Below are 26,559 nucleotides of genomic sequence, written 5' to 3' on the forward strand. Positions count from 1 at the left end.
ACACACACACACACACACACACACACACACACACACACACACACACACAGATGGGCACACACTGGCAGACACAGACCAGCAGTCCCACACACACAAAAACACACTCAGACACACTCATACAAAGGTCAGTGTTTCACTCTATTATAACGTTAAACTTTTCCCTTGAGGTTATGTATGCATTTTTGATGGGCTAACAGTGTACTAGTATGTATACAGTATATAACAAAAAATATACTACTACTACTAGTACTACTACTACTAATAATAATAATAACAATAATAATATGAATGTCAATATATGTAGTGGTTGATTATTGGCTTGTATGAAACCATACTAATTCAAACCGATAAAAAAGTTTATACCATATAGTTTTACCATGTTATATTTTAATTTCTGCAGAGACGAAAATGACAAGCAATTTATTTACAGAAACCTGTACAAAAGAAAATTACATTAAGTAAAAGATTTCATAAATAGAAGTGGGCTTGCGTTCAATATATTTTGCCATGTTCAGCTAAAGCTGCGTGCATAGTGAATCATAATAAACGATGATAAACTGTTTCCTCAATTTCCATATCAACATCCAAGTCGCAGGACAAATAGTTGATGGTTAATATCACAAATCTCATCACAGACTGTGAATGCTGAACAACTAATAGAAGAGAGAGCTGACTAAACATACACCTCAGGTAGCAAAAATATACTTTTTTTATATATTTTTCTAAAAACCAAACTTGACAGTCATCTGTGGATTACCAGGTCAAGGAAAGACCAATTGATTTTTTCCCTGTTTCTTTTCTATCAGATAATATTGTACATTCAGAAGTAAGCATAAGTAGCATATTGAATGTTTGAGTAAAGAGGTAATCAAAAAAGCTCATATATAACACTTACCTCCCTCTATATCACTTTCTTGGTCTTTCTAGAAACAGACATGCAATTTCCTTTATGTTATAACACAACGAGAACCTACTACACAACTTCTCTATTGTCTCCAATACTGTGTTGAATTTGTTGTAATGTATGTGTTGTAAATGTGTGTTTGTGTGTGTATTAGGGGTTGCTGTACATCCTGAGGTGTGTATTCTGTCAGCATCTCTACCTTGAACTTCTTTCAACCTCCATATTAGCATTTCTAGGCTTCCTCGCATCCTGAACAGTCAAATGTCTCCAAGTTTTTCTTCTACCAGCCCCAATGTGTTCAATCCGGAAAGAGTGTTTCATGCACAGAAGGTTGTTGCACTGAACATGTACATCAGCAGAACACCATAGGATAATAATTGTTAGAATATATTGTCATTATTACTAATATTAAGCAGTACAAACAGTTGTAATTTGGTTAATGAAACCACACTATGCTAGGAATGGATATTCATACCTTGAACATTCCACATAAAAACCACATCAAGACCACTCTGTATCAATGTACCACACTGTATCTACTGTATCAGGCTTACCGACATTTGACTGGTCACATCCCGAGAAGCAGAAAATCAATGTATTTTTCCTCTATCGTATAAGAATCTTCAGGAGTTATTTAAAATTTGACATAAATACCATCCCCCACTACTTTTAGAAAGCATGTCAGCATAATTGATTTTGTACCATTCCAACCAACATTGAATCATACCAATTGGTATAAAAAGGCACAATTGCATATTTTGAATTCACTCTATAGTTTAGTTTTTTTTTTACATTTTTCTTTTTTACAGAAGCACTCTAAATATACAAATTGTCAACAGAAATATGACAAAAAAAGAAAATACATAAAGATGATTATTTCCAAGGTTCTGACTGTTATTGTATATCAAATACAAAAAAAAGAGAGAGAGAAAAAGGGGGATGGAAATGCAATGCCGGCACAAAGTTGCAAATCGTCTTACTGTACTATGTAAGTCATACATTACAGGTGAGCAACCTTGAACTGAATGTATGTTATAACTGTAGGGTTTGTTCAGTGGAATGGAGAACGTTCTGGAAATTTCTCTGACAGGAATGAAAGAAACAATCAAAGAAATATGCTAAATAAACATACATTTCTTCCACCTCAAACTGATATACTAAGTCATACTACATGGCTAATGTCAGTTTAGGTATAACAAAAGCAAGCAACAAGATGGACATCCATGTTCACAGGGTAAGGATTTTTTTGTATTTTCCTTAATTTTTTTTTCTCCTTCTGAGTAAGTAAATTCCCTTTAAACATGCAATAAAAAGTACATATGTATGTATACAGTTTATAAGCATAGGAACACTTCTTCGAACGACAAGTAGTACTTACAGATTGGTGGACTGCCAAAAAGCAGTCTGTTTTGAACCAAAGGGTTAGCTAACATACAAAAGGTTTCCATTGCATCTGATATTCATCTGATATTCTTTTGCTCTGTTATGGTGTGAAGACCTTGTGCCTACTCACCAGTGAAAAGACCACTTGCGATGGGTAAGGAGGCACAATGTCTTCATATTGTGTGTGTGTGTGTTTCTGTGTATATGTGGTTGTCCAAAATAGTTTGCCTACATGCCTACATGTCGGACCTTTGCTCAATTCAACCTATGCTCTCACTATACACTTACACATATGCCTGTATTTAAAGCAACTTGTAGTAGTATTGTAGTTTCTCCCATGTACCTTCATGCCAGTTTGTTGTTTCCTGTGCTTTGGTTTCTCTCGCATACTAACTTGTAAGATGCTAAACTGGTGTCTTTTTCCCCACGCCTCTTTGTAACTGTACATCAATAGGTATTTTCGATTGTAATTCATTGAGATGATTCTTGCTTAAAGATGTCTGTCTGTGCCGTATGCAAAGGTAGTTTCACCATTAGTGACATCTCCATTTATGGGTAGTTGGACATGGACCTTGTTAGAGTACTATGCTTACCATTATGTAGATAGAGAGTGTTGTGTACAATATGGTATTTATTGCTCATTCTAGCACACACCTTAACACAAAATAAGGTTAACGGAAAAACTTCACCACATAGCTTTCCTCGACCAGCTCAACCTACCCTATCATGCATACTTTTACATACCCAGCACTTTTCTCAACTAACTCACCTCAAATCTACCATGACATGTTAGCTGTGTGTTGATTTGTGTGAATTTGTGTCTGCTTGTCTGTGTGGGCAACTTTCATCTGAATAGGAATCAATATATGCACAACCACGTACAAACATATTACGCAACTCAAGCAAAGACTGGCAACCAGTTCAGATTGGTCATGGTTCTAGATAGAAACTTGCATCTCCAATATATTTTTTGTCTTCAACTTTCAGGCCATCCAAAGATAGAGAAAGAGAGATATAGAAGGGGAAAGTGAGCTTTAAAGCATTAGTCTGAATCGATGTATATGTCCAATGTTCACTTCTATAGGTGTCTATGAAAGAGGCAAAGAGAGTATTATATGCACACTGGTAAATAAGCAAACTTCGACATCATTTCATCATTCACCCTGTGGGTCAGGGACTACTGTGGCTTGGACATTGCCAACCACGTTGACTCCATTTAGTCCATTTGTCAATTATATTCTCCTATGAATGAGGTGATACACACAGTCTCATCCACAGGACAGAAAGTTAAAGCTTAGTCTTTCCCAAATGTTAACTATGATGCCATGCTAGTAGCCTTCGCAGTCTGTTGTTGTTTGGTTGTGTTTTGGTCTCTTTTTGAATGAGAAAGCAACATTGAATCATAAACTGTTGAAATGCAAAATCCAGAATCCAGTGAGTAGCACAAGGGGGTCATGACACGTGACGTGATATATGACACATTACTGTATGTAGGCTATATGACGCTTGCATGAGGGTGGGAGTGTCACTAAGTCCCCAAAAGGCATGACATCGGTCCTTTGTCACACGTCTCATTGTCACACTCAAACTAGTTCACAAGTACAGTTATAGAAAAAGAGCGGAAAATAAAGAAAGATCCTCTTTTGTACAGTAGTCTTTAAGAGTTGGGGTCAGGGAGAGATAATGCATGCACGTTTTATGGAAATTAGTTGGTCAGGCAGCAGTAATGTTCCCATTGGCCGGCCAGCAGCAGTTACCCAATGTCTCGCTTTGAGTCCCACCAATAGCCCCACCCTCTTCTTCCTCTTGCAGGATATGGTCAGAATCTGAATTCTAAAAGAGATTATGTTTGTATCCACGTAGCTTTTAGCATTGTTTCATGTTGTTGTTGTTGTCTTGGAGAAGGGTTATCCTTGGACCTTTCCTGCTCAGCCAAGGTCCATTTGGTACAGTAAAAAGTGTCTTTAGTTGTTGTCGTTGTGGTAACCTACTATATTGTTGATGTTTATGTACCATGGCGCTACTTCCCCCGCCCCCCTCACAGGTAGACCTCCCGGCGAGTGAGCGTGCCACAGGGTGAGGGCTTGTACTCCCCGGTGGGGGCCAGAGGGATCTCCTCAATGGGGTGACCCACCACCCCCTCTTCAACCCCTGGCGGGCTAAAACTGGGCGAGCCGAAGCCCTCGTAGGAGGACGAGGAGGAGGCTGTCTTCTTGTTGAGCAGGTTGCGATTGCGGTCATTGCCCAGCATCACGTGGGAGGAGGGGTCTCCATTGGACATGGCAGCCAGGGCTTCCTGACTGCCAGGATGCTGCTGCTGCTGCTCGGGAGGGCTGCTGCCGCTGCCACCGCCAGTCATGAAGGTGGAAAGCTTTGGTTGTTGGGTTGTGGTTGTCTTGGGCCGGCGCTCAGGCGACGTGCGCACAGGCATCCAGCAGGAGTCAGAGTGGCCGTACTCATCGCATTCCCGGGTGCACTTGCCTGTCATGGCTACGTCGGGCAAGGGCCGGGTGTCTGAAGGGAAGGAGAAGAGAGAAGGGTTGTTAGTGAAGGTGTTCCGTTTCGCCGAAGTGGGACATAGCTAGATATTATTAATAGAAATGCTAAATCTTAAAAGTTGTTGTTAGGTTATGGTATGGGACACATTAAATTTGTTAAGAGGAAGTTTATGTTTCTGCCATTAGATGCGTTAGTCTGTACATCTCGACGTTGAAAATTGGATGACAAGAAAAATAAATCTAATTAGGTTTGGTTGCCATGGTTACTGGTGACTAATGTAAGCATTATGCTTTCAATTGTATCATTGGCAAATGTATTTAGATTTAATTGATACAATTGCTTTTGCTTTCATGCAGAACACACACCACATGAACAAAATAAACAAAATCTAAGTTAAAAAGAACACTGCACCGAACGACGACAACTCAAACTGAAAACAGTGAGTCATAGCTGAAATAATGTCATGCTTCAAAATGTGGGGAGGGTGCAAATTGTGTTGCTCCTAAACCATTGTCTAATGATGTGTAATGCTATCTACTCTGTATGTAGGCATATGCTGCTGTACTGTATGTAGACATGTGTGAGTATGTTAAAGAGAGTGTGATAACAAGCTCTATATAAGCCAATTTCTTAGATAGACAGAGTCACAGTCTGATCTAGGTAGCCTGCTAGTCAATCACATCTAATACTACGGGCCATTTACCAGACAGATGAAGGAAAATAAGATTAACTACAGTACATGTTATTTGTTCTGAAAGATACATTGTATACATTGAACGCAGCACTAAAACCATCACTGCAACTAGCGTACCATGAATATCACCAATAGAGCTACTATTATCCCACAACTACTACCGGTACTATTAATTGTTAGTATTATTACTTACTGATTTCTTTTTTGCATAAAAACAGATCAATAAATTAACAGACGAGTGACAGAAACGATATATCTTATGCGACAGAACAATCTACCTCAGTTCTAAGTTAAAAGCTAGATGTTAAAAGCTGCCAGTGCCAGTGTTACAGTAAATAGATGCCATGTTAGATGTGGTCTGCCAATGACCAGAAAGATGTGAGGTATGAACAAAAAAAAACAAGCAAGAGAGGGTGAAGTGCAGACCTAGAAAGCATGCTGCCCCACCCTTAAAATGTTATTTTAACCATGGCTTACTTTTAATGCTCTTTTTCTCCTGTAAAGGAAGAATAGAACATAATCACTGGTTGTGCTTGGTATTGTAGGCACTTTCAAAATATACTGTATGAGAAATTCCCCACTGCATTGAATGAGACTACAATTCAATATAAAACAAGGCATCAATGAAACTAATCAAAGATATGTGCAGAAACATGTATTGTGTGAATCGAGACTTATATAGATAGAGATAGACATATAAACAAAATGATAGAGAGAAGAGAGGAAGAAAGAATGAGAGCAATATAGTTCTGTTGATTGGAATGTTTGAATCCCATAATGAATTGCTTTTCTGGTTAGAAGGAATCTTATAAAATCTGCATCTTGTATCAAATACATCATGACTGCCATTCCTCTGTTTCTGTGAGTCCCATGCCTTTTCACCACTGAAATGCATGTCAATACAAAAAAATCGCTTGTAGCCATGGATCGTAACAAATCCATATGCAGTCAGTGCTAAGGTAGTAGCTACAGTACATGCAGACCTAGACAAGACATTTGGTGGATTTTCCATGTTATTTGTGAACCATAGAAAATTATTAATTTCAGCAAAAAATACACCAAACAAAGACAATGGAGTCATGGCAACCACTGTTGATTGCTAACATGCCAGACATTAATGGTGAAATGGTAACTACAGCTGTAGAATGGATGGAAATTTGGCAAAAAATAAGAAAGAAAGAAAGAAAGAAAGAAAGAAAGAAAGAAAGAAAGAAAGAAAGAAAGAAAGAAAGAAAGAAAGAAAGAAAGAAAGAAAGAAAGAAAGAAAGAAAGAAAGAAAGAAGGTTGATGTTGGAGCATTCAGGTAGATAAAACCAGAGATCACATATCTGTCTGAGCAAAGAGATGCCTTTGCTCGGAAGAATTGCCCTGATTGGCTCTTCCACCCAGTCTGGCCTACAATTGAGCCATCAAAGTTTTAGTCCTGAGCTGCTACCCACACCCCGGCCCTCTCGCTCCTGAGTGTCGGAGCTCGTCTGATCGCCCTACTCACCCTCTCGCCCCAATCATACTCCCAGCACCTCAGAGAGAAAGGAGAGGAGGGAAGAGGAGGCCCTCTCACTTCGCTAAGGTCTCGTGGGTATACTGCCCAGCCTACAGCTATCACCTCCACTGCCCTCAGTGAGAGATAGGCATCCACACAGGGCTAGGCAGCTTTCTACTGAGAACTGCAACAGTATATATCATATTATGTCACCTATAGTGATGTTTCTTACAGGGAAAATATCTAGCTAAACCACACATTTTAACAGCTGAGCTGCTAATGCTGATGCTATTATGGTCACAAACCTTTCCAACACACTTTTTGTTTTTGACTGACATACAGAAACTATTATAAAAATACAAGATGTGATGATTCTAAGCTAAACTAAGGTTTATATGCATGCTATGATACTTTCGCACATATTTCTCCTATTGTATTACAAGTTGGTCACAAGCAGGAGAAATAAAAAACAAACCATTGCAATCTCTGTACAAGCGTTCATTGAACATTTTTGATCAGAAACCATCCACTGGGCACAAACTGGTTAAATCAACATTCTTTCAGCGTAATTTGTCAACTTATAGTGATGTGGAATCTACGTGGAAAATACATTGGATTTCTAAAAAGTTATCAATGTTAACTGTTGTTTGAGGGTGAAATTTCACCCACAGGATTATGTCATCATGGTGTTAGCAGTTACATTTACATTTACAGCAGTTGATGTTTTTATTCAATAACACAGACCCCAAAGCAAATCAGGGGGAGGAAAATAGGTTTATTCAAAGAGAACAAATCATGCGGGGAGGTAGATGGTAGATGTTCATTCTCCCCTGTCCTCAGTGACTCTTTTCAGTGATTCTCTCTTGTGATTCTCTCCACAGAACAAAGGGACAGGATGTAGTTTATAACCCAGCCCTAGCCTGTGGTTGACCAACTATAATTTCTTGCAATAAAACTGGGCCTATGACCAAATAACAAGTATGCTATTTCAGGTTCAATGTATAAACAATTTGGACCAATGAGAACTTGCCATGTAGCTGTGAGTCCCGGACTTAAATTCCTCCCATGTCTCTGACCCATTGACAATTAATCTCCTATAACAGAAAAAACACTATTTCCATTGATCGTTAGTACTCTATTGACTTTTAGTCCCCTTGACCTTTAGTACTCTATTGACCTCTCGTCCTCTGCTTTGTGTATTTATCTTGGGAATATTCTTACACTCCCCTCTAGACCATTTAAAAAATAAATACTCTTAAAAATGCATTTTTAGAAAACAATAAAGAACATGGAAAAATAGACAGTATAAAAAAACATTAGCAGTAAGCATAAAATCATGTACATTAAACACCTTGCATTTCTACAAAACACAAAGGGCGTATTTTACTTGCTGTTACAATAAGACATTGATTTCAAACAAAGTTATAGAAAATAAGTATTAACAGGTGTAATGATGATGTCCCTTACGATTCGTACCACATCCTGTACTAGAAGGAAACTCACACAAAAAAATAATTGTCCACAAGACAATATTATTCAATTGTCCTATTGGCAAGGTAATCATTCACCAAGTCCTTTAAAAGTGACCAGCTCTTCCACACTGGTATCAGTCCCATATAGATAACTATTAGACATTATTTTCTGACAATCTGCCAGTAGTGAGGAATTATTCTTCCGTTCCACTGGTTGATAAGGACTTCTCTAATGAACACTTCACCGGTGATCTTGTATCGTTTCAGGTACAGTCCTTGGATCAAGGCATATTGCTTCAGCTTCAGACGGTAGATTCTCATAACCTGTAACGAAGGAAACAAAATATTGAAAGTAACATGTCCTGGTTTCAAGAGAAATTGATTTCCCTAATATGATGACTGCGGTGTACAACATAGAAGCTTATCAGGTTCTGGTCATCTTACTATGCTTCTTCACCTGAGACTGGCACCCAATTGGTAAGTAAGTTCTTTATTCTTTATTTATTAATAAGTTCTTTATTTTCCAGGCTCTGCTTTGTCATCAAAATGGACAACCTTGCAATAAGTGACATATATCCATCGTGATTGTCCCTGGACTTTTACTGCTGACCTCGCTATGAGCAAAACTTGATAAGGACCTTCCCATTTTGGCCCTAATGTCTCTGTTACATATCACCCACTGTCCTGGTACTACGTCATGCCCCCCCTTGGGAGTTATTCCCCACACCTATTTTACTTCTCTGTTTATGATTTCTCCATGTGCTTTCATTTTCAAAATTGGAACTTGTCCAGGTAACTGGAAAGCATTCAGTAGAGCCATCACCTCTGGTCCATTCTTCACAAGAGCACCCAGTGATGTCATGAATCCTCTGTTTTTCCATATTTTTCCAAAATCATGGGTAACACCAAAAACATACCTTGAGTCTGTGTAGATATTAGCTGTTTTCCTTCAGTCAGTTTGCATGCTTCAGTCAAAGCCACCAATTCCAATACCTGTGCTGATGTTTCGTGCCAATAACGTCCCTGTCACTATCACATTGTCCATTGTAGTAACTGCCCAGCCTGCCTTCCTCACACCCCCCTCCACAATGCTTGAATCATCTGTGTATAAGATAAAGTCAGGGTTTTCCAACGGATGACTCTTAATAAACCCATCAGAGAGTTGATCCAAAACCAACTCACAGCAGTCGTGTTCAAGTAATGTGGTATGTGGAGGAAGCATCAGAGTAGCTGGATTACATGGTGTGTCACGTTGTATGATGTTAGGAGCCTCCAACACCGTCACCATTTGTTTCAATGAGCAGCTGTGACCTGTGCAGCTCGATTCATTGTCAAAAGAGTATGAACAGCATGTCGGCAGAATGTGTCTTTTAAACTATACTCATGTCCCATAGATCTTTAATGACTACTTTTGCTAATGGGATATTGTTTTGTGCAAGATGGGGCAACATCTGTCAAGCATACTGGTTCCATATCCAAAGTTCCACACAAATTTTTCTTCATAGTCCAAATAGCATGTTTCTGAACTGTAGCTCCCTGCATTTGTCTAATTTGCCATGTCACCTTTCCTTCAGAAATGTTCAACGTAGAGTCAAGTTGCATAATAACATCAAGGCCTAAAATAGGTTGTTCAAATGAGCCTATCCACACCCCTGCATCAATCTTCATTGGACCAATAGAAATTGATAAGGGTTTGGTCTGTTTCATATCTGCCCCCCCCTCTCCCTCCACTCCTGTTGCTCTCATCTTCTTGCCCGTGTACTGAGGACATATATGTTTTGCATAAGATATGGCCAATACAGTGATTTCAGCACCCGTATCTACAAAACAATCTACTGCAAAGTTGTTAACCATCATGTTCACATATATTCCATCTGATTTCATATGTACACCAGCTGAGATGGGACGTAAGAGGAGGTCTATTAAGTTTCCCTCCACAGTATCCAGCAAACTCTGATGCTGAGCCGGGTAGAGCTTCTTACATTTCTGCATCAGCATTGTGTTGTTGGGGCTTTTGTCTTGATTCCATTTTCCCTTAGACGGACCCTGCTTCTCTTGGCCATTCCTCATAAGAACACGTTTTCTTTTCCGACATTCTCATTGCTGAACGAATAATGTTGTTGGTTTCACTCGGAACCTGCACAACTCTGATGACAGCAGGTTTATTATTTTGAATGATGTCTCTGTCCAGTCATGACAATCTGTCGATGAGGTCGCCATAGTTTTGTCTCTCCCAGTCCGTAGTTGTGGAAACAAAAGTTTTTAGTAAATCATCATGTATGGATTGCATCAGCTGATGTGTGATTGCCCCATTTTTGGAGGAATTGAGTGCATCTTCATCTTCCATGTCGGGTAACCCACTTTGTTTAACCACTTCTGCTCTAAACCTTTCTTCAAATTCAACAAACTGTTCTTTTGGTTTTTGAACACTTTTGGTGCTTGCATTGGTCAGACCCTTAAGAAAAACATGTACTGCTCTCCATCCATCGGCCACATCTTGCTCTTCACCACCCACAGCTCTATAAAAATCTTCTTCAAGTACACCATGTTCACAGTTGTTCCAAAACAAAGGCTAATAACTGTAACCCATCATAAGGATGTAGATTGTAGAGTTTCTTATGACGCTTCAAATGGTCCTATGTTTTCATACCCAATTCTCATGGATATTTCATTCATCACACTGTTTTGGAGATGCTGATGTATGTGTGATTACTGTCACTGGAGGTTTGTATTTATTACCTTTTACAACCTGTGTTCTGTTTGGCCTAAGACATCGTTCGTCATCGCTGCCAGAATCTATTGACTCAAAGCCAGGCAGTGCTGACCAGATGCTTGAAACCCGATCATCCTTGCACAACTCAGCCTGAGGGTAGATTGAGGGAACAAAGGGTCCACATGTTGGAGCCAAGTCTTTTTTTTTACAACCATTGCCTGGAATTGTTGAATTTCTCCTTTCAGGGTTTTTATCTGTTCACCAAGAGCTCTCAAACTATCTATATCTCTCTGCAATGTCCTGTCATGATTCTCCAGAAAGAATTTCTCATCCTGTTTTCTTACTTCGGTTAAAACAGTTAACCTCTATGGGCTAGGTGGGACGCTAGCGTGCCACCCGTGGTGCACTCCATCAACAGCAGGTGCATTTCAAGAGCGGCAAATTTGAATCCAAATAAATGTCAAAATTCAAATTTTTCAAACATACAACTATTTTACACCCTTTGAAAGATAAACATCTCCTTAATCTAACCACGTTTTACGATTTCAAAAAGGTTTTACGGCGAAAGCATAAATTTAGAGTATGTTAGGACAGTACATTTACAAGAGTTGTGTGTAATGTTTTGTCAAGTCAAAGACAGGGTCACCAAAACCATAAAACCAGCTAAAATGATGCACTAACCTTTTACAATCTCCATCAGATGACACTCCTAGGACATTATGTTAGACAATGCATGCATTTTTAGTTCTATCAAGTTCATATTTATATCCAAAAACAGCGTTTTACTATGGCATTGATGTTGAGGAAATCGTTTCCCTCCAATAACCGGCAGTCAAGTCAGCGTCACAAATTAAATGATTAAAATTAGAAAACATTGGTAAAATATTATATTGTCATTTAAAGAATTATAGATTTACATCTCTTGAACGCAATCAACTTGCCAGATTTAAAAATAACCTTACTGGGAAATCACACTTTGCAATAATCTGAGCACTGCGCCCAGAAAAATACGGCGTTGCGATACAGACTAGACGTCATGTTGGGGAGATCTAAAATCGAAAATACTATGTAAATAATCCATTACCTTTGATTCTCTTCATCAGATGTCACTTCCAGGTATCACAGGTCCATAACGAATGTAGTTTTGTTCAAAAAAGCTCATCATTTATGTCCAAAAATCTCCGTCTTGTTAGCACATGATCTAAGCCAGCCGGACTTCTCGTCATGAACGAGGGGAAAAAATATATTTACGTTCGTTCAAACATGTCAAACGTTGTATAGCATAAATCATTAGGGCCTTTTTAACCAGAACATGAATAATATTCAAGGTGGACGAATGCATACTCTTTTATAACGTATTGGAACGAGGGTACCCAACATGAACTCGCGCGCCAGGTGTCTAATGGGACATCATCGTTCCATGGCTCTTGTTCGGTCAGATCTCCCTCCAGAAGACTCAAAACACTTTGTAAAGGCTGGTGACATCTAGTGGAAGCAATAGGAAGTGCCAAAATATTCCTAAACCCCTGTGTTTTTCAATGGGATAGGTTTAAAGTCAATACAACACATCAGGTATCCACTTCCTGTCAGAAAATGTCTCAGGGTTTTGCCTGCCAAATGAGTTCTGTTATACTCACAGACACCATTCAAACAGTTTTAGAAACTTTAGAGTGTTTTCTATCCATATATAATAAGTATATGCATATTCTAGTTACTGGGTAGGATTAGTAACCAGATTAAATCGGGTACATTTTTTTATCCAGACGTGCAAATGCTGCCCCCTAGCCCTAACAGGTTAACCTCTCTAGGCTAGGCGGGACGAATTCGTCCCACCTACGTAACAGCCACGGCTATCCTGTGGCGCGATTTTCAAAACCTTAAAAATCCTATTACTTCAATTTCTCAAACATATGACTATTTTACAGCCATTTAAAGATAAGACTCTCGTTAATCTAACCACACTGTCCGATTTCAAAAAGGCTTTACAACGAAAGCAAAACATTAGATTATGTCAGCAGAGTACCAAGCCAGAAATAATCAGACACCCATTTTTCAAGCCAGCATATAATGTCACCAAAACCCAGAAGACAGCTAAATGCAGCACTCACCTTTGATGATCTTCATCAGATGACAACCCTAGGACATTATGTTATACAATACATGCATGTTTTGTTCAATCAAGTTCATATTTATATCAAAAACCAGCTTTTTACATTAGCATGTGACGTTCAGAACTAGCATACCCCCGCAAACTTCCGGGGAATTCGCTAACATTTTACTAAATTACTCACGATAAACGTTCACAAAAAGCATAACAATTATTTTAAGAATTATAGATACAGACCTCCTCTATGCACTCGATATGTCCGATTTTAAAATAGCTTTTTGGTGAAAGCACATTTTGCAATATTCTAAGTACATAGCCCAGGCATCACGGGCTCGCTATTTAGACACCCGGCAAGTTTAGCACTCACCATAATCATATTTACTATTATAAAAATGTCATTACCTTTTGTTGTCTTCGTCAGAATACACACCCAGGACAGCTACTTCAATAACAAATGTTGGTTTGGTCCAAAATAATCCATCGTTATATCCGAATAGCGGCGTTTTGTTCGATGCGTTCCAGACACTATCCGAAATAGTAAAGAAGTGTCACGCGCTTGGCGCAATTCGTGACAATAAAATTCTAAGTATTCCATTACCGTACTTTCGAAGCATGTCAACCGCTGTTTAAAATCAATTTTTACGACATTTTTCTCGTAGAAAAGCGATAATATTCCGACAGGGAATCTCCTTTTCGGCAAACAGAGGAAAAAATCCCAAAGGCGGGGCGGTCGGGGTCACGCGCATAAGCTAGTGTCTCTTGATCGGCCACTTGAGAAAGGCGATAATGTGTTTCAGCCTGGGGCTGGAATGACGACATTCTGTTTTTTCCCGGGCTCTGAGCGCCTATGGACGACGTGGGAAGTGTCACGTTAGAGCAGAGATCCTTAGTAAATGATAGAGATGGAAAAGAAGTTCAACAAATGGTCAGACAGGCCACTTCCTGTAAAGGAATCTCTCAGGTTTTGACCTGCCATTTGAGTTCTGTTATACTCACAGACACCATTCAAACAGTTTTAGAAAATTTAGGGTGTTTTCTATCCATATGTAATAAGTATATGCATATTCTAGTTACTGAGTAGGAGTGGTAACCAGATTAAATCGGGTATGTTTTTTATCCAGCCGTGTCAATGCTGCCCCCTAGCCCTAACAGGATAATATAAGAGGTTTGAGTCCTCAAAAGGGGTTATATACAGTGGGGCAAAAAAGTATTTAGTCAGCCACCAATTGTGCAAGTTCTCCCACTTAAAAAGATGAGAGAGGCCTGTAATTTTCATCATAGGTACACTTCAACTATGACAGACAAAATGAGAAAAAAAAATCCAGAAAATCACATTGTAGGATTTTTAATGAATTTATTTGCAAATTATGGTGGAAAATAAGTATTTGGTCAATAACAAAAGTTTATCTCAATACTTTGTTATATACCCTTTGTTGGCATTGACACAGGTGAAACGTTTTCTGTAAGTCTTCACAAGGTTTTCACACACTGTTGCTGGTATTTTGGCCCATTCTTCCATGCAGATCTCCTCTAGAGCAGTGATGTTTTGGGGCTGTCGCTGGGCAACACGGACTTTCAACTCCCTCCAAAGATTTTCTATGGGGTTGAGATCTGGAGACTGGCTAGGTCACTCCAGGACCTTGAAATGCTTCTTACGAAGCCACTCCTTCGTTGCCCGGGCGGTGTTTTTGTCATGCTGAAAGACCCAGCCACGTTTCATCTTCAATGCCCTTGCTGATGGAAGGAGGTTTTCACTCAAAATTTCACGATACATGGCCCCATTCATTCTTTCCTTTACACGGATCAGTCGTCCTGGTCCCTTTGCAGAAAAACAGCCCCAAAGCATGATGTTTCCAGCCCCATGCTTCACAGTAGGTATGGTGTTCTTTGGATGCAACTCAGCATTCTTTGTCCTCCAAACACGACGAGTTGAGTTTATACCAAAAAGTTATATTTTGGTTTCATCTGACCATATGACATTCTCCCAATCCTCTTCTGGATTATCCAAATGCTCTCTAGCAAACTTCAGACGGGCCTGGACATGTACTGGCTTAAACAGGGGGACACGTCTGGCACTGCAGGATTTGAGTCCCTGGCGGCGTAGTGTGTTACTGATGGTAGGCTTTGTTACTTTGGTCCCAGCTCTCTGCAGTTCATTCACTAGGTCCCCCTGTGTGGTTCTGGGATTTTTGCTCACCGTTCTTGTGATCATTTTGACCCCACGGGGTGAGATCTTGCGTGGAGCCCCAGATCGAGGGAGATTATCAGTGGTCTTGTATGTCTTCCATTTCCTAATAATTGCTCCTACAGTTGATTTCTTCAAACCAAGCTGCTTACCTATTGCAGATTCAGTCTTCCCAGCCTGGTGCAGGTCTACAATTTTGTTTCTGGCGTCCTTTGACAGCTCTTTGGTCTTGGCCATAGTGGAGTTTGGAGTGTGACTGTTTGAGGTTGTGGACAGGTGTCTTTTATACTGATAACAAGTTCAAACAGGTGCCATTAATACAGGTAACGAGTGGAGGACAGAGGAGCCTCTTAAAGAAGAAGTTACAGGTCTGTGAGAGCCAGGAATCTTGCTGTTTGTAGGTGACCAAATACTTATTTTCCACCATAATTTGCAAATAAATTCATTAAAAATCCTACAATGTGATTTTCTGGATTTTTTTTCTCATTTTGTCTGTCATAGTTGACGTGTACCTATGATGAAAATTACAGGCCTCTCTCATCTTTTTAATTGGGAGAACTTGCACAATTGGTGGCTGACTAAATACTTTTTTGCCCCACTGTATATATTGGGGTTAAATAAATATATGGACATAGAGATATATATTATATAACTTTAGAAGTTGAAAACCACTCTGGAAAAGGGCGAGACAGCTCCTCTGGAAGTGAGCAGGAAATTTTTTTTAATTTCAAAGTAGAGAATTGTAGGCAAGAGATAATAAAGAAATATTCTGTCATTGTTGACAAAGATGGAATATGGATTCTGTATGATATACAAAAAGCTTGGGGAGAAATACAAAGAATGTCTAACTCCTTGACAAAGACGCGATGGTCTTTAAACAACACAAATTGTTTCTGTAGGGCCTGGTTACCCATAAAACTTGTGTTCACTTCAAAAGCTTGTTGAAGGTTTACATTACCCACACATGTAAAAATTACTACTCAACTAGCAACTCACTTCTATGCAACAAGAAGGTTTCACAAAAAGGACTCTAACCTTTTAATAGAGGACTTGAACTCCTATAATAAAGATATAACAAACAGAACAAAGGACTTGAACCTTATACATTACAGATATATATCACTCATTGCATGCACTACTTTAAGTATTCCGGGGTTTTTGGGCACTGTTTGGTTTTCTGGTATTCTATGTTTAGTCTAGTATGTCTGGTTCTATGTTTGGTTAATTAGGGTTGGGACTCTCAGTTGAAGGCAGGTGTTGTCTATCTGCCTTTGATTGAGAGTCCCATATATTAGGGTGTGTTTGTGTTTGTTATTTGTGGGTGATTGTTCTGTGTTGAGCTTTATGCTTTGCCAGACTGGTGGTGGTGGTGGTGGTGGTGGTGGTGGTGGTGGTTGTTGTTGTTGTTGTTGTTGTTGTTGTTGTTGTTGTTGTTGTTGTTGTTGTTCGTTCTAGTGTTTTGTTATTTTGGCATTCATTTTGGAAAGTTAAATAAACAGCAAGATGAGCATACACATACCTGCTGCGTATTGGTCCTCCTTAACCGACGACGGCCGTGACACATACTAATAATAATTCTGTATACTGTAATATAATAATGTGAAAATATGGATATTTCATGAAGAAAGAGAGTTAATATAGTTTATGGTGAAGTGCTCTTGGTAAGAGCAGAGACAAGCTGATTATTTCATAGCAGCACATTCTATTGGCTCCAGAGCCCAGCTAAATATGAAGAGGTTTCACAGTGTGATAATGAATTAGGCCAGAAGATCAAAGCCAGAAAGAGAAAGCTTCTCTATGTTGTGCAGGACACTTTTTCCTTTCTCTCCTTGCTCCACCATGTTGAAACCCCCTACTTCCCTCTTGCTGTCCATTGACATGCCTGTATTAATAACCACATAAATCATACTAGTCGTCGGAACCAATACCGTCAAATAAGCACTTAAAACAAGGCTCTGTGACCAAAAGGTATAGAGTCAAAATAAGGATTTTTTTATTTCACTGTCTTTTGTCTTATTAGCAACAAAATTCCAGAGGATGTGAGCGTGCTATATTTGGTGTGTCAGTCACACACACACACACACACACACACACACACACACACACACACACACACACACACACACACACACACACACACACACACACACACACACACACACACACACACACACACACACACAAAAAGTATAATTGGATTTTTCATTTAAAGTTTATATTTTTTATTTAACATTTACCGGTTGGGGTTACATCTTGTTAATGATCTCATTGTACTAGTGAGCATTTTATTTTTAGACATAGGAAGGGTAAGGTTCCTACTGGGTTAGTATGAGTAAATGAGTCAGACTTATGACTCAGAATTATAGAGAAATCGTAACAGCTTACTCAGGAAGAAGGCCATATTGTTGGGCACAGGGACAAAACTATGTTAATGTACAACAAAAAAATGCTAATTTATGTGTACTCACAAATATGAATTAAGGAAAACACCCAATTCAGGAAGAAATGGCTATAAGAAGGAAGTACAAAATTGTTAACCTACATTCATTAAGTATACAATACAAATGCCTAAGAGTGGGCTGGATCTTTGTCCTTTCACCAGCACTCCTCAAGCCCACTCCCATAATAACAAAACAAGTGGGTCATTCTCAACTGTCAAAGCATTGCCACATCCTTAGAGCTCCAGAGCCCCATACCAAGGCCGATCCAAGGTTTCTTCCACAGGGCAGGAGACTACCACTGTGATATAGAGAACAAAGCAGGCCAGGGTGAGCCGGAAACAGTGGTTGCGCCTGCCATGCACCCAGCTAGCTAACCACTTGTCACTCTAACCCAAGGGGCTTTCAGCCAATTGGGTCTGTACATAATGCCTACTGTCTCCAGCCCTCAGTCCCTTTCAATGGACTCAAAAGAGGCTTCCACTTCGTAGGTATAGACTGGTGGACAGGTGGCTGAGAGGGCGGCTGAGAAGGGAAAAGATGTCTCTCCTCCTTTCTTTGAGTTAATTACACATGGACAAAAGTCAATGCTGCCACTGTGAAGGCTACCCGCTGCTACAACGCTGGTGGGAAGATATTTCTGTTTCTCAGCGTGTGTGTGTGTGTGTGTGTGTGTGTGTGTGTGTGTGTGTGTGTGTGTGTGTGTGTGTGTGTGTGTGTGTGTGTGTGTGTGTGTGTGTGTGTGTGTGTGTGTGTGTGTGTGTGTGTGTGTGTGTGTGTGTGCGTGCGTGCACATGCATGCACGTGTGTGTCTTAAAGCTGGACTGCTGAAAGTGGGCCAGTGACTGCACTGAGCCAGGCTTTACTTTGCTGGCTTTCCTCAATGCCTGTATCAGCTGACAGGCTAAAGTACTTTGGGCTAATTCAAAAGGCCTTTCCTGCAGAGGCACAATAGCTACTAGATATGGGGTCTTACTGTGGACTACTCACTGAGATGTTGCAGAGTATGAAGTTGAAGGATATATGGTGTGTGTTTGTGTGTTTACGCCAGTATGTGTGTGTTTACATGAACACAGCATGTCTGTTGTACATAAACTCCCTCCCTCCCTCCTATCAACATTCCAATCACAGTAGATAGTGGTCAGTGTGGCTGGGAGAAGGATGGAGGGAAAGACCACGAGAGAGAGAAAGAGAGAGAGAGAGCGAGCTGAGGGTTGGTGGTGAGTCATGACACAGCAGATATAGGCTAGATAGTAGGCTGACCATACTGGACCTATTCTGCCTCAAGGACACACACTGTTACACAGAGGGAGTAGTGGAGAGAGAGGGTTGATCTGAGGGATACCTGCCTCAAAGCAGTGGGCTAACAATATTTGCTAGATGTAGATAGATAAAGAAATAGACATACTGTACATATGCACACATTCAAGCACACACTCACACATACGCACACACTTGTTCTTTGCCCTAAAGACCATGGTATTATTCATCTCAGGCAAGTGGTATGTCTCTCCCTACAATGGACACATCTTTCTTCTACAAAATTCAATCTGAAACCCTTGTCACATTTCCCTAGTTAAGCGTCTAAAAACACTCACTCCTAAAATGTAATTAACAGTCGACAGTCTTGAGGCCTTTCACATGCTTTAGATTTACTGAAATAAAACTGTTAATGCTGAGAACACGGAGAATTGTTTATCCGTCTGTATGTATTGTCATTGCCGACAAAGCTCAATAATAAAATGTTTGAAAAATCTTCAAGCTTGGCTGGATCACGAGACAGTGGCTCTGAGTGCAGCCGAGATTGGCTTTTAAATGAGTATGTGATCCCTTCATAACTTCATCAAAGCCCTCTGATAGGATATATCTATTTACTCCAAAGACCAATCAGAGGGAGGTGACAGCGTACAGTGCCAGGTGTCATAAGGATTACTTCAAACCAGCTGTCAAAAATTCTTGGGCCTTTATGATAAAAAGAGAAAGGGATAGCGAGGGAAAAGAAGAGAGGGACAGAGAGAGAGAGCGAGAGCGAGAGCGAGAGCGACAGACAGACAGACAGACAGACAGACAGACAGACAGACAGACAGACAGACAGACAGACAGACAGACAGACAGACAGACAGAGATTAAGCTGGAAGGACAGACAGAGATTAAGCTGGAAGGAATAGTGTGAGAAGAAAGTAATAGAAAGAGAGCTATCATTCACTACACCGTCATTCTGTCGTCTTCTCCCATTCTCTCCACTAATAGGTTTCATCTAATTAGGTGAAACTCAGCCTGGGTATGAGAACTAATTACTGGCCAGGGATCTACTACCTCTCAGGCTGAGTTTTGCTGGGAGCAATCTGCCTCTTGGGCGGAATCTTACTGGGAGGCTCCTGCAGCATAACCCCACGCCTGAGAGATAGCCTCGCCATCAAACAACTCTAATAGAGCTATATGATTAAAGGTGGTGCAAAACATGGCACGGTAGAGAGAAAGGAGGGAGGAAGGAAGGAAGGAAGGAAGGAAGGAAGGAAGGAAGGAAGGAAGGAAGGAAGGAAGGAAGGAAGGAAGGAAGGAAGGAAGGAAGGAAGGAAGGAAGGAAGGAAGGAAGGAAGGAAGGAAGGAAGGAAGGAAGGAAGGAAGGAAATAAAGAGAAATGGAGAGAAAATTGAGAAAAAGAGAGAGGCAAAGGGAGGTGTTGAACTATTAAACACTTGACGGGAAATACAGACATAACAACATCCACACGGACAAGGGGATATTTGTCTTTCTCTGCTTAGCTGTTTGCCAGACAATTAAGGAGGGATGAAAAATGAGAGAGATCTGTGGGAAGAAAATGAAAGGGAAGCCTGGATAGTCCTGACCTTTTGAAGATGAGATACGCAGTGGTTACGTTCGCAACAGCAGTAATTGTTGGTATTAACACACACCGTGCACACCGACAGAGGTGTTTGAGTGCCACTGCGTGAACCGAGGATAGTACAGTCCTACAAATCATCTTTAAATCCCTAGCTCAAACACTGACACTCTGCAGCCACTTCAGTCTGGATTCTACAAAGCTACTGGCTACTGGTTGGATTCCAACATGGTGGTCAGCTCCTTGACCTTGATTGGTTTAGCATAAAATATCCAACTGTTGTAGCACTTTGTGGCACTCTTCCTAGAATACACTGATGAATATCCAAATGGAAAATAAATTGTGATTTCTGAAAAGTCTGAAAGGATGATGAAGGCATTATTCTGCAACCCAATGATGTGTCTGTACTAAATACTTATAGCTCATGTATTTGGCATTTCCATTGGGTATTGGATCATGTCTTAGGCTAATGTATAGAACCAATAGACCAGCTTCAGCAGTGCTTCATTTAGGCCTTCGTGGCTGTTTTTCGCTTTTCTCTTTCAACACATTGGCAATAGAGTATCTGGCATAATGAGTGTACTGCGGGACTACTCCATAGGTGATTTATTGAAGAGAGATTAACTAGCATAATTTCATTCTAGTGACGATCTCACAGCCAATTACCAAATCGGACTCTCTATTTCTTACGCTACTCTCTCTCTCTGTCTCCTCTTTTCTCTACCCAATCAGTTAGCTAGTCAGGTTGGAAAACGAAGCCCCATAAATTCAGCAGTGACCCTCCTCCTTCTCATGCTCCTCCATTCATCTTCCATCTCTCATCCACATACATACTTGCCAAAAATCATGCATTCTTTGCGCACGTACACACACAAAATATGCCATACGCTAACTAAGCACATCATTAGCATTAGCAGCTAATCTCCTACACCGCAGGTGGATATGGAGTAAAGGCATATACTGTATAACTGCCTAGGACTGTTGTGGAGACCGTATAACCACCACACCGGCGGTCACGAGTCATGAAGGCAGTCAAATTCCACATTACCGTTTAGTCACAGTAATTAGGCTTCTCCAAGCTCTGATGCTGCTGCTGGTCATTAGCAGCTTACCAAACTTACTAACTGCCTTGTACTCAGCATCCATCTAATCAATCTGACATCAATGCAAATATTGCGCAACATTTTTATAGGCTATGCAATTGCGGGAGAAAACAGAGTGATGGCCGCTAATAAAAAGATGAGGATCCCATCAGCTTTCTATAGGCTAGGCCTACAATATTTATTTCTCAACATTCCTAATATTAAGCACATTGCTTATGGCTGGCATGGGGAAAAGCGTTCTCCATTTGCTATTTAAGTGCATTGATGACATGTATTTTTTCCGCTGCCCCTGTTTCCAGACAGGTGCATGATAATGGTCCATTCTACATTGAAACAAATGTCACACATTATTTTGTATATGTAAAGACAAGATTAAATCAAGAACAGTTGAATGGGTGACAATATTAGCCTATCACTTGCCTTTATTTGTGACTTTTTCGAATCATAGTCGCACGCCTCAAGTCGCCTAGCCCATAGACCTATATTTTTTAATAAGGTTTGAATCACAACTAAAGTGGCCAAATAACTTCTTAAAATTAAGCACATTAATCCACTTTACAAGGGGTGCAGAGCCTAACTGGCATATATAAACAACAAGTTTGGGGAAGATCATTTTCACCATAAAAATGCACCTTTATAATAAAAGCATCACATCCATAATTTGACAATGGTGTGTTCCGCTAATGGAACATTTGCGCTTATAGCCTACTACCATGTGTGCATTGCTGCACTTATAATGTGAAGAAATAGCCTTAATAGTTTATCAACATTTTAAGCTAAACATTCTGATCTGTTGCATCAGCCACATTGCATTAAAAAATGTGTTTTGATAATAGTGGTTGTATTAATTTGGGATTTATCACATCCCACAACTGTCCCAAACTATGTTATGGATTATTTATTTCTTGCACAGAATAGGTCAACTTTTGTACTTTGGGGATACTAGATTAACATAGGCTAGTGCTTTTGCTGTTCATTAGGCCTACTCATCTTGTTGGCTGACGAAATGTAATTGTGGACAGTTGCAATATCTTCAATATGCACCTCGGAATTGGATAAGGACACGCACAGTTGCGTCCCGGATGTGTCTGTCTTAATTTGTATGTAGCCTATGAGAAAGACCCGAGCATGTGACATGTGAGTGAGAGACGCTTCGGATTTCGCAGGACACTCAGGGAGAAGCACACAACGCAGCACTCCAGGCCGCAAAAGGCATGGATTTTTTGGAGGTACATTACGGCCACAAAGGGGACGCCGCCGTGAGGCATTATCAAGTGCTTGTCAAATTGTGAATGAGAGACTATTGAAGTGTGTACAGCCTGCGCAAAAAACTAAGCAGAGCTCATGCCTTTCAAGCAAACTAAGCAGAGCTCATGCCTTTCAAGCAGCCTTACAATGTATTAAACATCTAAACATATAGCCCAACGTTTGTAGAACAACTAAAGTTACATTAATAATTAAGTATATAGGAGTACCTATTTCTTTGATAAAAAATGTACCCGATTTAATCTGGTTACTACTCCTGCCCAGAAACGAGAATATGCATATAATTAGTAGATTTGGATAGAAAACACTCTAAATTTTCTAAAACTGTTTGAATGGTGTCTGTGAGTATAACAGAACTCATATGGCAGGCCAAAACCTGAGAAGATTCCATACAGGAAGTGCCCTGTCTGACAATTTGTTGTCCTTCTGTTGCATCTCTATTGAAAATACAGCATCTGTGCTGTAACGTGACATTTTCTAAGGCTTCCATTGGCTCTCTAAAGCCGCCAGAAAGTGGAATGGGGTGTCTGCTGTCTCAGGGCAAAGAATAGCAGCAGAATTTGTAAGTGGTCAGCCTGGGGTCAGTGACACTGGAGATGCGCGGTCATGAGACTACTGCATTTTTTTCTTTCAGCCTTTGAATGAATACAACGTTGCCCGGTTGGAATATTATCGCTATTTTACGAGAAAAATAGCATAAAATTTGATTTTAAACAGCGTTTGACATGCTTCTAAGTACGGTAATGGAATATTTTGAATTTTTTTGTCACGAAATGCACTCGCGTGTCACCCTTCGGATAGTGACCTGAACGCACGAACAAAACGGAGCTATTTGAATATAGCTATGGATTATTTGGAACCAAAACAACATTTGTTGTTGAAGTAGAAGTCCTGGGAGTGCATTCTGACGAAGAACAGCAAAGGTAATCCAATTTTTCTAATAGTAATTCTGAGTTTAGGTTGTCCCAAACTTGGTGGGTGTCAAAATAGCTAGCCGTGATGGCCGAGCTATGTACTCAGAATATTGCAAAATGTGCTTTCGCCGAAAAGCTATTTTAAAATCTGACACCGCGATTGCATAAAGGAGTTCTGTATCTATAATTCTTAAAATAATTGTTATGTATTTTGTGAACGTTTATCATGAGTAATTTAGTAAATTCGCCGGAAGTTTTCGGTGGGTATGCTAGTTCTGAACATCACATGCTAATGTAAAAAGCATTTTTTTCTATATAAATATGAACTTGATTGAACAAAACATGCACATATTGTATAACGTAATGTCCTAGGAGTGTCATCTGATGAAGATCATCAAAGGTTAGAGCTGCATTTAGCTGTGGTTTGGGTTTATGTGACATATATGCTTGCTTGGAAAATGGCTGTGTGATTATTTGTGTCTATGTACTCTCCTAACATAATCTAATGTTTTGCTTTCGCTGTAAAGCCTTTTTGAAATCGGACAATGTGGTTAGATTAACGAGTCTTATCTTTAAAATGGTGTAAAATAGTTGATTGTTTGGGAAAATTAAATTGTGGTATTTTAGTTGGTTTTGTATTTCGCGCCGTGCGATCCCATTGGCTGTTGGCTAGGGGTTCCGCAGGCGGAACGGGGTTCCGCTAGCGGAACGTCTCTCCTCAACAGGTTAACCGCTCAACACAGAATAGCCGCATGTCCACACTCACATAAATCGTTTGGAGAAAATATTTATATTTTATTCAGCATTGTTCAAATGTATTCTTCATACTTTAAAATAATGCCACAGAATTATTAGCAAATCTTGTCTGCTAAATGAACTAGTGCAGCCCACAGCCATTTGGCATAGCCACATCAGGGCCTAACATAAGGACAACTCAGAGTATTGTATTATTTTCTTCTGAAATAGACTACATTTTCTTCATATCATGCTTCTTTAGACCTGCCTAAAATAAATAACGGATTTATTGTTTAGGTGTAGGCTATATTACATGGATTTCTTTGAGTTTTTAAAATGGCTTGTAGGAAGCCAGGAGATGCTAAATATGTTTATGTTAATTAACGGTCAATTACCGTGAGACCAACAGTTATTTGCTTGACAATCTCTGGTTGATGAAATTTTGTGACCACCACAGCCCTATGCCTGCCACAATGACAGGTAGCAGGGGAGACTGTTCTCAAGCCTGGCCTTAAGAGGCCCTGGGTGACAGTGTGACCCGATCCATTACAGCAGCGACAGCAGGATGATGCAGACAGCAGAAAACAGTGACTCATATAGTCTGCTGGGTAAAATTATGTAGCTGGCCTAGCCGCTTCACAGAGAAACCACAATACAATAACTACCTCAACAAAATACTAGATGGTCCTATACTACCACTGTAGAATTCTATATGCTATATGAAAGCCGCTATATGTTTCTGCAACGCTACTACTTTAAACGTTACACAGCATATTTCAACAAATTATACATCTTTACATTAGCACAATAACATAGCATATGCTATTATAAAGTATGATTGAACTGAGTACAGATCACTATCATATTGCTTACATAAAGTATTTGGTTTACAATTTATCACATTCTCCTTGTTGTGGCACATAAAATCTGTTTAAAAAGCGCTAGCCTAGAGATGAGGTGTTTTGGTATGGAACACATGCTACACTGGTAGGAACTGATAACACAAAAGCTCATTTTCATACAAACAAACATTTTTGCCTTCACACTCCAAAGCAATCCTACATTTACCAGTGCATTTAGTGTATCATCATGACACAATGCTAGGCAAACACAGACAGAAAAGAGTCGGGCACAGTATAGTATTAGATACACAGACATGTACAGTATATACATTTTAATTAGAAATGAGGGACGTCAGGTGTGCAGAAAATGGTAGGGTTTGAGCTTTTACTGTGTGTCGTCAGCGAGGGGTTAAATCTGAAAATGTGTGTTTTTTTGTTTGTTTTTTGATATTGTGCTAAATTCTCTTCCTCCAGTCTTTTAGAAGGAAGTCTCATTGCCTCTCTCCACTGTCATTCCTTATCACACACTGCCAGGCGCGCCAACACAATTACTTATTTTACACCATTAAATGCTTATTTGTCAAAATACAATTTCAATTAAATCCCCCCCAAACCTGCCTTGGTTTGTGCTTTGCCTCTCTCTTTACTAACTGGAATTATAACAACCATCCCTAAATCACTGTGCTTAAAAAAATAGACATAGGCTGTGTGTGTGTAAAAATAAGTATCTCTAACATTGTTTGTATCACACAGATTATGGGGATTCAAAAGATGTCAGATTTTCTTGGGAATCTCATAGATCCCGTCCCAGAATAGTTTAGATGTGATGGGTACAAACGCTGCTCCATTTAAAGCACATGTACTTCTCAGAGAGGGTTACAAAAACCCTGTCATTACTAAGTAATGGCATACTAGTTGACAAAGGCACCCCGAACAATAGCCTTGGAATTGCATCAGAATTTCATTAATGTATTCTGCT

The 26,559-nt window shown here is 39.9% G+C and overlaps 1 protein-coding gene across 6 annotated transcripts in view; it reads right to left on the reverse strand.

Moving 5' to 3' along the window:
* Positions 1–367: 367 nt before the first annotated feature.
* Positions 368–26,559, reverse strand: part of LOC106577482 (protocadherin-7) — a 220,039-nt gene continuing 193,847 nt past the window's right edge. For 3 of the 6 annotated variants that reach the window (XM_014155497.2, XM_014155498.2, XM_014155496.2), the window contains one exon: positions 368–4,801. In XM_014155497.2, the coding sequence (XP_014010972.1) occupies positions 4,326–4,801 (476 nt within the window). In that variant the 3' untranslated portion in view covers positions 368–4,325. Of the gene's footprint in view, positions 4,802–5,957; positions 5,977–7,446; positions 8,760–26,559 lie in introns of those variants that run through there. The other 3 variants (XM_014155501.2, XM_014155500.2, XM_014155502.2) reach the window with 2 other exon arrangements.

The sequence above is a fragment of the Salmo salar genome, chromosome ssa18, assembly GCF_905237065.1.
Source record: "Salmo salar chromosome ssa18, Ssal_v3.1, whole genome shotgun sequence".
Taxonomy (NCBI): Eukaryota; Metazoa; Chordata; class Actinopteri; order Salmoniformes; family Salmonidae; genus Salmo; species Salmo salar.